The 13,110-nt window shown below is 28.4% G+C and overlaps 2 protein-coding genes across 2 annotated transcripts; one reads left to right on the top strand and one right to left on the bottom strand.

Annotated features, from left to right (window-relative positions):
• The first annotated feature begins 78 nt into the window (after positions 1-78).
• LOC123270872 (caspase-1-like) lies at positions 79-6,576 on the top strand. The gene is made up of 5 exons (XM_044737017.1): positions 79-382; positions 457-584; positions 1,720-1,982; positions 2,509-2,814; positions 6,277-6,576. Exons 2-5 carry the CDS (start codon positions 469-471, stop codon positions 6,540-6,542), a joined length of 951 nt encoding a protein of 316 aa, XP_044592952.1. The 5' UTR covers positions 79-382; positions 457-468; the 3' UTR covers positions 6,543-6,576.
• Positions 6,577-11,012: 4,436 nt separating this feature from the next.
• LOC123270179 (ATP-dependent DNA helicase pfh1-like) lies at positions 11,013-11,423 on the bottom strand. The gene has a single exon (XM_044736121.1). It carries the CDS (start codon positions 11,421-11,423, stop codon positions 11,013-11,015), a length of 411 nt encoding a protein of 136 aa, XP_044592056.1.
• Between the last annotated feature and the right edge of the window lie 1,687 nt (positions 11,424-13,110).

The following is a 13,110-nucleotide window of genomic DNA, read 5'->3' on the forward strand; positions in this document are numbered from 1 at the left end:
TTATGAAAGTATAAGGGAGCAACTTCACAGTAGACACAATAATAATAATAGTGATAGTGAAAATATGAAGAAGAAAAAAAAAACGTGAATCATCAGAGCTAACGTCACGCGAGACGCTTTTTTTTCATTGTTTATAACAAGTAAGTAAAAAGTAAAAATTAACGTCAAGTACAGTGAGTGTGTATACAGTATATATTTACAGAAAAATTTACAAACACTACCGAATATTTATCACATAAAAAAACAGAGCAAAGACCTCAAAGATTTTGAGGATTCCGGCAGTCCTTGAGTTATTCACGCAATCTACGCAAATAGATTCTTATTCTTGAATTACATTAGGAGAAATCGGGCAGACATCCTTATTAAGTGACTGGTCTTTGTGGTCAGTATTGTTATCTTAATAGAACATATTTATTGTTTTGTTAATTAATTGTTGTGCGTTTTTATTTTTTACAGTGTAGATTCACTATGAGCGTGATCGAGATGGACAGCGGAGATATTGACAGTAATAAATTGAAAAATATTAGAAATAGTTTTAATAATGATGATAACAAAGATGTTGGGGATGCTTTTGGCTATGGAAAGTAAGTATTAGAAAATTTTACAGTTTTTGCGTCATCGTTTTTAGAATTGTGAATTATAGTGAAATTTTTTAGATTTTTTTGACAATTAATTTATAATGAAAAAAATTTCTCATGCAGAAATTTAAAAAAATGATGTGCGAATTTCAAATTTTTTTTTTTTTTATAATCATTGATTTTTTATAAAATTCCAACAATTGTCATATCTCTGCTAATTTTAGTATTATAAAAATTTAAGTGAAAAAATTTCACATGGAGAAATTAAAAAAAATTATGCAAATTTTTTAAAATGTTTTCTTTTTTTTCTTTATAACTATTGATTTTTTATAAAAATCCCAACAATTGTCAGATGTTTGCTAATTTTAGTATCATAAAAAATTTAGTAAAATAATATAATAATAAAGTTAGCCGACATTTTTGATTTTTTTATTTTGCTTAATTTATTGAATTATAACTAAAAAATATTTTTAAAAAATTGCACTTATAGTTTTTGAAGTTTTTAATAAATGAAAAAATTTTTTTAATAAAAGAAAATCATAAAAATTTTTAGATGTCGGCTAAATTTATTTTCATTAAAATAATTCAACATCGAAGATTTAAAAAAATTATAAATAAAAATTGAAAATATTTTTTTGTCATAATTAATTTGTCCCAAATTTAAAAATTCAAAAAATGTTTATACATTTGTTAGGTAGTTTTATTTTTACATTAAAAATGATATTGAAGTCAGAAGACACCTTAAAATTTTTTAAATTAATATAGCCCTGAAAAAATATTTTTTAGAAAAGATTATTAATTTCTTTTAAATTTCTACACGTTAAAAAAATTTTTTTCTTTTTATTTAATGATTATAAATTCTTAACAACTATTAGATAGTATATGACACACCTAGGGAAGTAAAATAAGAAATGTCTCAGATCACATGTAATTGTTGAACAAATTGTCAACAAACATGTGATCTGAGGCTTTCTTATTTACTTCCCGTGGAGTGTATACTATTTTTTTGCTCGACGAAGGCAGGAAACGGCACTTTCGTTTAGCGCAGCGGGCCGAAAGTTGACGCTTTCTGCCCGTCGAGGAAAAAAATTAATTTAGTAATGTCAATAAATAACTAATCATAAATTTTAATTAATTAAAGGAACTCTGTGAGTCCATACCCAACATCACTGCAAACAGCACCGACTGAAAAGTACGCAAGTCACTACAACATGAGCCACCCAAAACGTGGGTTTGCAATAATATTTAATCATGAATTTTTTAACGTCAGCAATAGTTTGAAGCCACGTACTGGTACAAATGTTGACTGTGAAAATTTAATTGCTACTTTAAAGTCATTGGCATTTGATGTGTTTGATTATCACAATTTGAACCATCGTGACATAGTTAAGCATTTGGAAAATGGTAATTATTATTTATTTTAATTATTTATTTACCAGGATACAAAAATAGTATATATACATACAAAAGTATGCACCTATAGAGGTGTTACAAAAACACCTGTAACATAGACCTGGAGAAGCAAAACTTATTAAAACTTAATATTAATGCACAAGTATCATTTTAATGTGAAATACAAAAGAGCATTATATGAAACAAATAATGTAAACATGATTTAGAGATCAATTGATGCTATCCACTTAAATATTTCTTTTTTATCACGCTTATTTTCTATATTTAAAGACTTTAATGTCTGTGGTAGCTTATTAAAATACTTAATTGATATATATTTAGAGTTTTTATGCGAATCATTTTAATTAATCTTTGGTAATTGCAAGGGTTTGGCTCTAGCTTATTATTGATATTTTTAATTAAAATTCATTGTAATTTTTTTTTTTAACAAACTAATTTTTTTCACAGTAATTAATTTTTACAATAATATCAAAAAAATTGTATCATCAATTAATTTGTTTAATAATTGTAATTTTAGTCGCAAATATGGATCACACACAGCATGACTGCCTGATGGTGGCGGTCCTGAGTCACGGTGAGCTAGGTCTGCTATACGCCCACGACACACCATACAAAGCAGAAACAATCTGGTCATTCTTTACATCAGACAAGTGTCCAACCTTGTCTGGAAAACCTAAGTTGTTCTTCATCCAAGCTTGCCAAGGCGATAGACTCGACGGGGGTACTGCCGTAAAAGAGAGAACTGAGACCGATGGTCAGCCTACTGCTACCTTCCGGATTCCTACTCATGCAGACTTCTTGATCGCCTATTCGACTATACCAGGTTAGCATTAAATTACAAATAAGTAAGGTAAAAGCCCCAATAGATGATCATGTACCAGTATATGATCACTCCATGTGTTTGTATACCTATATTTATGAATATAGATATACAAATACATGGAGTGATCATATACTGGTACGTGATCATCTATTACCTTAATTCAAAATAAATTAAAAAGTAGAAAATTAATTTGAATTAGTTAAGGTAAAGTACCCAGTAGTTGAACAGGTTTCAAAATAAAACGTATTTGACCCTACTTTTAATGTATAAAGATGTAATTATTAGTTCAAATTAGTGATTTTCATGACAATATGAACAATTTTAAATTGATTGAAGTGCAAAATAACAAAGATAATTTAATATTTATATTTTGACAACGTTTGTAAGATAGACTATAAAAGGAGTAGTTGAACAATCAATTCTAACAAGCCGCAGTAGTTGAACACTCCGGGAGTAGTAGTTGAACTAATAAAATATATGGTAATAGGCACGGCAAAAATTTTCAACGTTTTATTGAAATATCAAAATAATTATAACATATTATTGAATGAATATTTAATATATGAAGATCGGTGTTTTAAATTTAATAAATTAAAGATATTATAATATTATAAGTCAGCTACCCGATCCAAATTGTTGGAGAATGACTAATTTTTCATTATTAATTGTTCACCATAATATTTTATCGGTATGAAGTCTCAATACCATCAGAGAAAATTTAGGTGACGATAATAATTAAAATTTGTTTAGACAATTATTATTAGAGAAAGATGTAATTTTTTACTCAGTGTAACTTTTTTTTCAGTGACTGAATAATTAATAATGAAAAATTAGTCATTCTCCAACAATTTGGATCGGGTAGCTGGCTTATAATATTATAATAACTTTGATTTATTAAATATTATTGAATAATATTAAAAATAATACTATGAATATTCAATATGTTCATTTAAAAATATGAAATATTTGTATTTAATTTTTGAATTACATTTTTTGTGAATGACAAAGCAAATTTTCAATTATAAATAAAAAAAAACTCAATTCAAAACATTCAATGATTTTTAACTACACTAATTTTTAGCTATAAAACTTATTTAATTTGTAGTAATTAATACAAATCACAATGCTGATCACTAGTCTATAAACCTATTAGAGGTAAGAGTGCTGTTAAAATTATACAGCCTCAGCTTGTTCAAGTTCTGGGTACCGCTTTGAAATTTGGAGGTATAGTTTCATGAAAATATAAACAGTTTTGAATTGATTGAAGCTAAAAATAACGCAGATAATTGAGTATTTACAGTTTGACAACGTTTTTAAGATCGAGTATGAAAGGAGTAGTAGTTGAATAATCAATTCTGACAAGCCGCAGTAGTTGAACACTCCGGAAGCAGTAGTTGAACAAATAAAATATATGGCAATAGGCACGGCAAAAATTTTCAACATTTTATTGAAATATCAAAAGAATTATATCATATTATTGAATAATATTGAAAATAATACTATGAATATTTTATATGTTCATTTAAAAATGAGAAATATTTGTATTTAATTTTTTAATTACATTTTTTATGAATGACAAAACAAATTTTCAATTATAAATAAAAAAAATTCAATTCAAAACGTTCAATAATTTTTAACTACACTAATTTTTAGCTATAAAGTTATTTGATTTGCAGTAATTAATAAAAATCACAATGCTGATCACTAGTCTATTAACCTATTAGAGGTAAGAATGCTGTTAAAATTATACGGCCCCAGCTTAATCAAGTTCTGGGTACCGCTTTGAAAATTTGGAGTTATAGTTAGACGCTAAAATTTAATATAAAAATTATAGTTTATGTCTTTGCAAAAAATATGTATTATTTAGAAAAGACTATTTCATTGGGTGGTACAATTTTTTTTACTTAAAATGATAATACACCGTTTTTTTTACTGATTGTTCGGTTTACGGTTTAGTATCTTTTTCATGAAAAAAATAGCATCTATCGGCTATTCTCGACATGTCAACTTTTAAGTTACCAAAAATATAATTGTTTTGATTTATAATTGAAAGAACTTACAGAAATCGATTACTGTATCAATTACTGTATCATTGAATAATTATAACATGCGCATATTACTTATAATAAATATACGGATTTCGTATTACAACAATTTGAAAAGTCTGTTCAAGTACTGGTCCCATTTTTATATGTGTTCAAGTACTGGGTACTTTACCTTATTAAATTAATTTATTTAGGAAATTTAACTTAATTTTTTTTATTGATATATTAAAAGGAATGTTTAATTTTTAATTTATTTATTATCGTAAGATTTATTAGTCATTAATTAGAGGTTCCATGATGAATTTCAATTATGTAATAGGTACACGGAAGAAAGTAAACTGTGAAATTTTCTCGGATTCCGGTTAATTTTTATAGTTTCAAATAGTATAGCGGACATCGGGGTGGCACAAATGTAAATGTTACAAAACTTAATGTGGAAAGTGTAAAAGCCACAATTTATAATTTAATATCGAAATTGTGATTAGTAGCTGTTACTATAGTAAATAACGACTCTCTCATCTTAAAAAATTACAGTTTTAAACAGTAAAAATTGCCGTTTTAATATATAGTCTATACTATGGGGAGAAAGGGAAGGTCTCACACTCGAAGAATTTACCATTTGAAACAGTAAAAATTCTACTCTTAAAGTATATATTTTACCAGTGCAAGCAAATCAATAATTATAGTTTGATTTTTAGCATTGCCTTTAAACATTTACCATTTTACTTTGTAAATATTGACTTTGCTTGTATAGAAATTTAGTTACTGTAGTTTATAGTTTTTACATATCATGCGATCAATTTTAAGGTACGAAATGATAAATATCAAAGTCAAAATTCTTAATTATTATACTTTAACATTTCGACTTTCACATAGCGAAAATTACTGTTTGAAATAGTATTTTCTTCCATGTAAATAATAAATTGTAGCATTTAAATGATAAATATTACAAAGTGATTGTTAAAATCACGATTTTACTGTTTGAAATGGTAATTTTTTCCAGTTGATCATTACTTATTATAAGTCGACTATTATTTATTACAGTTTACTTTTTTCCGTGTGTATTTAGAAAATTTAATTTAATTTTTTTTATTGCTATATTAAAAGGAATGTTTAATTTTCAATTTATTTCCTATTATAATATTTATTAGTCATTAATTAGAAGTGCCATGACGAATTCCAATGATGTGTAATAGGTAATTAGTTAATTAAGCAACCGAATAAAGTGACTTATATTTTTGTATTATCAGTGAATTTTTAATTACTAAAATGAGAGAACTGTGATTTTTTTTGATGCAGCTCAATACTTCCATTTTTTAAACATGGCTTACTATTTATACTGAAATTTAATGAATAAATAAAACAGTACTGGGTACTTTACCTTATAAATTATACTAATTTTTTTTTAATCTTTCAGGTTTCTACTCATGGCGCAACACAACTCGCGGATCCTGGTTCATGCAAGCTCTGTGCATTGAACTCCGAGAAAACGGCACTCGTTATGACATCCTGACTCTCCTTACCTTCGTAGCTCAGCGCGTTGCTCTAGACTTTGAGTCCAACACCCCCGACAACATGACAATGCACCAACAAAAACAGATTCCTTGCATCACTTCAATGTTGACGCGTCTCCTTAAATTCGTACCGAAGAATCCTGAGTCTAATGCTACCGGTAGTTCATAATTATAAATTACAATCTCAGTAATTATTAATTACTCATTATATTACTTAAAAGAAAAAAACAAACGGCAATGATTCGGTGCCTATGGAACAATTGCATTTAAAACTGCATTTAAATAATTTACAATTTTATTTATAAATAATTCTACTTAATAGTTCAATATTTTTTCGAGGCTTCTAAATTAATTATGAAGCTGTTAATTTTTTTTCATGACATTGAAATCAGCGGTAGAATTTTTTTTTTCAATAGATAAATTAATTAAAATTACTAGCAATTAAATTGCAATAAAAAATTTAAAAAATATTTTTTTTTTATCATTTGTTACAAAAATAATTTGCTAATTTCAGTGACATATTTTTACATAAATTTTTTACTTTTTTTACTGAAATATTCTAAGATTTTTTTTTAATAATTTTTGAGTTATTTTTATTTTGCTCAATTGAGAGAGTAACTAAGCCTTAAAATGTCTTTCACTATTGTGATAAGTGTATAGCGTGCAAGTTAGTTAAATGTACATGGAGCTGCCAATCGTGATAATGTTTTTTTTACGTAAAAAAAAATTTGTATTATCATTATATCAGTAGAAACAATTAATGTACTGGAAAGTAAAGTTAAATTTATATTTATACTTGCACAAATATCGGTACGATCTTGGGAAAAAGTTCAAATAGTTGTTAAATGCTATATCAAAATATTTAATATTAATAAATGTAATAATTTTAATATTTAGTCAATTTTGGAGATTCTGTGTCAGGTATTTTCATGCTTATTGTAATAATGATAATAAGCAATAATATTATTATTATATATGTATCTTTTACAAGTTTAATAAAATTAATACGTGTAATTATATTTTTTTATTTGTAATGTCACTTAGGTAAAAGCCCCCATTATTAACACTATAAGAGTGATCATGAATATTTAAATTTTTTTATCGTGTTTCAAATCAATATTGTCAACTGCTTTTTTATAGGTCACCTAAATCATTGTTTTTACTAATAAAATTTAATTAATTAACTTTAATAGCAATAAATTTAATAATTATTATATCAACTTAAAACCTACAAGTCGAATGTATGTATTATTGACAGCGCAAAAAATTCAAAGAGCCGATTATTGACATACCATTGACCCTACTATTGACAAGTCTTTTATTACAGTTAAATTTATATTAACAATAACCAGTTTTACTAACTAATCCAAAACTATCAATAATTTTTATTATTTTAAAATTCGTTTGACCTAGCTTTTCTGTATTTTTTACCAGGTTTTGAAGTGAAACTTCTTTAGAATCGTTGTGATTTCAAACCGGATGCAACGAAAACGACAGGTAAGAGACACAAATACAAAAATGTGTAGGATGAAGCCAGGGGAAAGAATGAGACAGAAATATACATACAATTTGTATATTATCGGTCTCTCCTCTTTGTGCCATACTTCGTAGCGTCCCCACTCCCGTCTTCTAAGCATAGTCGCCTGTAATTTGTGAGCCAGAGCGAGAGAGCAGATGTCAGTGTGTATGTATATTGCACACTGTTTAATACGTGCTTGTATTTGAGCATTTAACGTGTGTAGTGCATGTGAAAACTACGTGAGCTTACTGTACACTGTATGCGGCTGCGTATTACAGCGTTTTAGTAAGATAGCGTGGTGTGTTATTATTTAACTGTTTGTGAGTATTTTTATATCTTGTACTAAATAATAAATTTTATAAAATGCCGAAAACTAATGCCGAAATGTGTCGTCAATATCGACGCAAAAAAATGAAATTAAAATGAAAAAATTCAGCAAAAAGTTCAACAGAACGTAGTCGCGAGTTTCGTGCACGTAAAAAACAATTATTGAACAATCAAAATAGATGTTCAGATATAAGTGTCAATGTGACTGATGTAATAAATGGTAAGTGTAAATATTTTTTAATCCTGTTTTAAGTATAAACTAATATATCAATGTTTTTCAATCAATAAATTTGATTTTTATTTTAAACTGATCATGGATTATATATATATATATATATATATATATATATATATATATATATATATATATATATAACCTCAATACATCATGTGTCTAACCTTATTTATTTTTTCTGTTTTAGACCACTCTCAGCAACAAAATAGTGTTCCAACGGGATATAATTTAGTAAATAATGATTGTAAGTACTAATAATTAATACTAACTTTCATCATTTAATGTTAAATAATTTAAAGAAATTTTTCAATTTAATAATAATTTTAATGAAAAAACTTAAAAAACTTAAAAATTTAATTTAAAAACATGTACCTAATTTACAATTCATGATTTAAAATATTAAAAAAAATTTAATTTAATTTAAACTTATATTCAATAATTCAATAATTCTTAAATTAACAAAATGATTTAATATTTAGATTTATAGGAAAAAAAAAACAATTTTAAGACGGATGAATATTTTTGAATGGTAAAATAAATTGTAAAAAAATTCAAAATTAAAATGATATTAAAAAAGGTGTGTGTGCGATTCACACACGATAGAAGTGAAACTTCAGTGAATCGACAAAAGAATGAGATGAATATTTATAACAAGGGTAGGATAATTACAAAGTTTAATTGTTCAAAAATGAAAGTATTTTGATTAATTTTAAAAGATATTTTATATTTTATTTAACATATGTTACATAATCTATTACTCAAGTTCCATATATTCAGTTTCACCAAATGATACAAAAGGCTTATGATAACTAAAATACGACACAAATATTTTATTTTCACTTTGGTTGATATATCTTTGGAAAACTGCCTCTATTACCGTTTTGATCTTGTAGTTGATTGAGTGCGATTGTTACTCATTTTTAAATAAAATGTTGTATCGAGAAACTCAATCAAAGGAAGCGCTGTATCTGATGCAAAATTTATGTTAAAATCCCCACTTAAAATCATCGGAATTTTATCATAATTCTTTTTGAGAATTCACTTGATACCTCTGGGGTATATTTGATCAAATTTTCATGTATAAATTCAATAACTGATTTTATTGATTGGTTGGGAAAGATGTAAATTGCTACGATCAAAATTAAATCTCCTTGGTCATTTCTGCTCTCACAGGCACATATTTCTCCAACTTTCGAAAGCTGAACAGACAATGATTCTAGCTGTTGTGCATTGAGATCCATTTGTGGCGTAACAACACGGGCTCCATCATTTACGTTGTGATAAATTGCTACTCCGCCTGCCCTCGTACGTGGTCTTTTGTAATTAACAACAATATTAAAATTTGGAATGTCTACAATATCTTCATTATTCATCCATGTCTCCGAAAAGAATTAAAAATTTGACGATGACACTATATTGTCATGTTGCAGATCTTGTACATGAGCTCGTAAGCTTTTGACAGTTAAAGGTAAACAGTGACATCCCTTTTCTTTTATTTAAGAAATCATATAAAACATTTGTAATTGTCTCAAGTCGATTCAAGTTCAGCCTTCGAAATTCATGTTGTAGATCAATTGTAGATACTGACGCTCTTCGGCCATGGTAAAATTTTTATCATTTTTTTGAAACGAGATATAAGCCGTTTATTGATGTAACTCGTGATAATGCGACGTACAGGAGTTGTTGAACGTGTGATTTATCATATTCATATACAATCTCACCAAAAGTAGCTCCCTGGGACTTGTGAATCGTCATTGCACATGCAGAGACTAATGGGAAATGATTACGTTTTACAATAACGGTTTTATTAGGTACTAGTGGTATAGATGATGTTCTGCGATCTATTGGTACTGCCAGTGGATGAAGATTATTTTTTTGAATTGATGCCGCTGCCTTTCTTCTCAATTTTTCTCCGATTTTTGGAGATTCTGGAAATTCTAGCCATAAACGACCTATCTCTCCTTTGTAATTATATTCACTGAAAATTATTTTTCCCGTCGCACCATTTTCTAATCCATCTGATACATCGAGGTTAGTTGTTATCATGTATGGTTTTGTTCAAAACCAATGTAATTTGATATGGCAAACCTCCTGTATCCAATAGTTGACATTTTATATAATTTTTGACGCATAGAAGTTTGCTGTTCAACATTTCTACATCCAATATATATATCAGTTGCCTCTGAATTCACTTTTTCTTCTATAGAATTCAAAATTTTATTGTTGTATTCAGCAACTGAATGATTATTAAAAAACAATCGTATACCGTCTGGACAAAGTCTCTCAGCTTCTTCTTCAGAGTAAATCCGTTGACTCAATTAAATCTAGCTCTTCCTGATCTAACAACTGTCCATTACCAATTTTTGTTAATATTGTTTGCAAAACTTTGATTAGCTTGTCGCATAACTTCGTTTAGTTCGAAAAAATTTCAACCCTCGCCATGAGTGTTGAACCTGCTATTTGTCGTTTTATTTGTTTGTAAATTGGGGTAGCACTGGCGGTAGTTGACGTAGATCACCAATCAAAATTATATCTAATCACCAAAATGGACTTCAAAATTACCGGTGATTTGCTTTTAACCTTGAATCTATTTGGGACAACAACTCGGCTCCAATCATACTAATTTCATCGATAATCAATACACGAACATATTTAAAAAGTGATCTATATTGTTGGGCTACTTCAATTGATAAAGGAAGCAACTTTGAAAGACTTATCTTCAGTGCAGTGTGTACTGTTGTCCCATTGATAGCCACAGCAGCTTTACCAGTAGAAGCACAAGCGATATAAGCATTACAAAACCCATCACTTTCAGAATATCGATTATAAATTTCCATTAATAATTTAATAACAAATGTTTTACCACATCCAGCTGGTCCTGTAAAATATATTTGCAGCGGAGGAGGATCTTCCAACTGAAGATTGTAAATGACGTGCATCAAAAGTTCCTTTTGTTTTTGGTTTGCCATTTTCATCAGCTCATAATATTGGTCGTTAGGCATTAAATTTTTCTTTCCGTTTTGCAATGGCACCAAGTTTATTTAGGGTTGCGAGACGTAAATCACTGTTTACATCCGAATTCGGATTGTCATATAGCGTTTGGAATGGATTAATTTCTGGAAATCTAGTGGCAATATCATGAATCTCATCGTCATCGTCTGCTTCTTCATTTTCGCGACATAGTTTTCGGCATAGCTCTATAGTTTTATTAATGTCTAAGTCAGATTCAAACTCTTTACGTCGCTCCAGAATTTGATTTTCATTTTCGTCGTAAAACCTAATAAAGTTCATCTCTTCAAGAATCGCGAATTCTTCATTCCGACATGGGATATGCCAAGTCACCATTTCTCTTTTTATACTCATTATATATCTGAGGCTATGTCATAATTCCTATAACGAATGATGCGTTGTTGCTTTCGACGAATATAATCACCTTGCGAATTTTTAGTAAAATTAGCAACAGGTGATGCAAGTGATAATTCTTCCATTTCTTGTGGTCGCTTCTCGTATTTATCAAACCAGTTTTCCTTCCAAATACTTGTTGAATCTTCATCGATATTTAATTCATCTAATTCTTTGTGTTCGTCTAATACGCTGTCGTTCAATAGGCCAAACGGTTGGGAATATAAACTATGGAGACTGAACTTCTAGACATAGGTTCACGAAAGAAGGTACCACGCTGCTTCCTGGCTTGTTAATTCAACGGTTGTTGAGCATATTAACACTCATTTTTTCTAGTTATTTCTACTATATCAAACTCAGGGTTTTCATCCATGATTTCATGAATTTGTCTTTGTAAATTACTTATACCCCTATTAGTTTTATTGACATATTCAACAACATACGCTGCACACATGAGGTATTCTTCGATAATAAATTGCATATCTGTATTTGATTGTAAGACATTGAGAATAAAAATTGAAAGGGTTGTGCCATTTTTCTTTAGGTTGTCGCTTCAAAAATACTTTAGGTCTGTGGTAATTCCAGCTTCAAGAATATGAAAATAATCATTATCAGAAGTTATATGAGTTTTGTGCATAAAAATTTCAATATTCTCGTAATCATTGTTCTCAAGATTAATCAGCATATCCTGGATGATCTTTCTGCATTGGTTTTAATATTGTGGTGGATTTACATGAGCATAAATGGAGCATCAAATCGGCATTTCTGAGGTTGATTGGCATGTACTTTTTATAACAGGTAAAGGTATGTTTGTGACTTTGCAAGCAGATATGTCTTCTGATGAAGAAATTGATATCAATGTGATCAATCATCATTACAGTATCTTGATAGTTTTGTACCAAGAGGATCTGATGGAGCGTCATTCAGCCACAATAAAATATCGTGCATGAGGACTACCACGATGCTGAAATTCAATTCGTTTAAAATAGTCGACAACATAATAATTTCCAAATGGGCTGTTCTTCTTTTGATTGGAGAATAGTTATCAATATATTGACTATTTTATTAAAATAGATAGCACAGGTCACAGCATCTTCATTCACTAGTGTAGTCTTAGATATGTAATCCAGTGACGCAGCTTGTTCAGCTGAAAATTTCAGTACCGTTATTTTTTAATTTGTACCAATAATTGTATTAAATTGGTCCATCCGATTTCATTGGCACTCAAAGTAAACATCGTAGGTTTTCCTAGTT

The sequence above is a fragment of the Cotesia glomerata genome, linkage group LG8 (assembly GCF_020080835.1).
Source record: "Cotesia glomerata isolate CgM1 linkage group LG8, MPM_Cglom_v2.3, whole genome shotgun sequence".
In the NCBI taxonomy this organism is placed as follows: Eukaryota; Metazoa; Arthropoda; class Insecta; order Hymenoptera; family Braconidae; genus Cotesia; species Cotesia glomerata.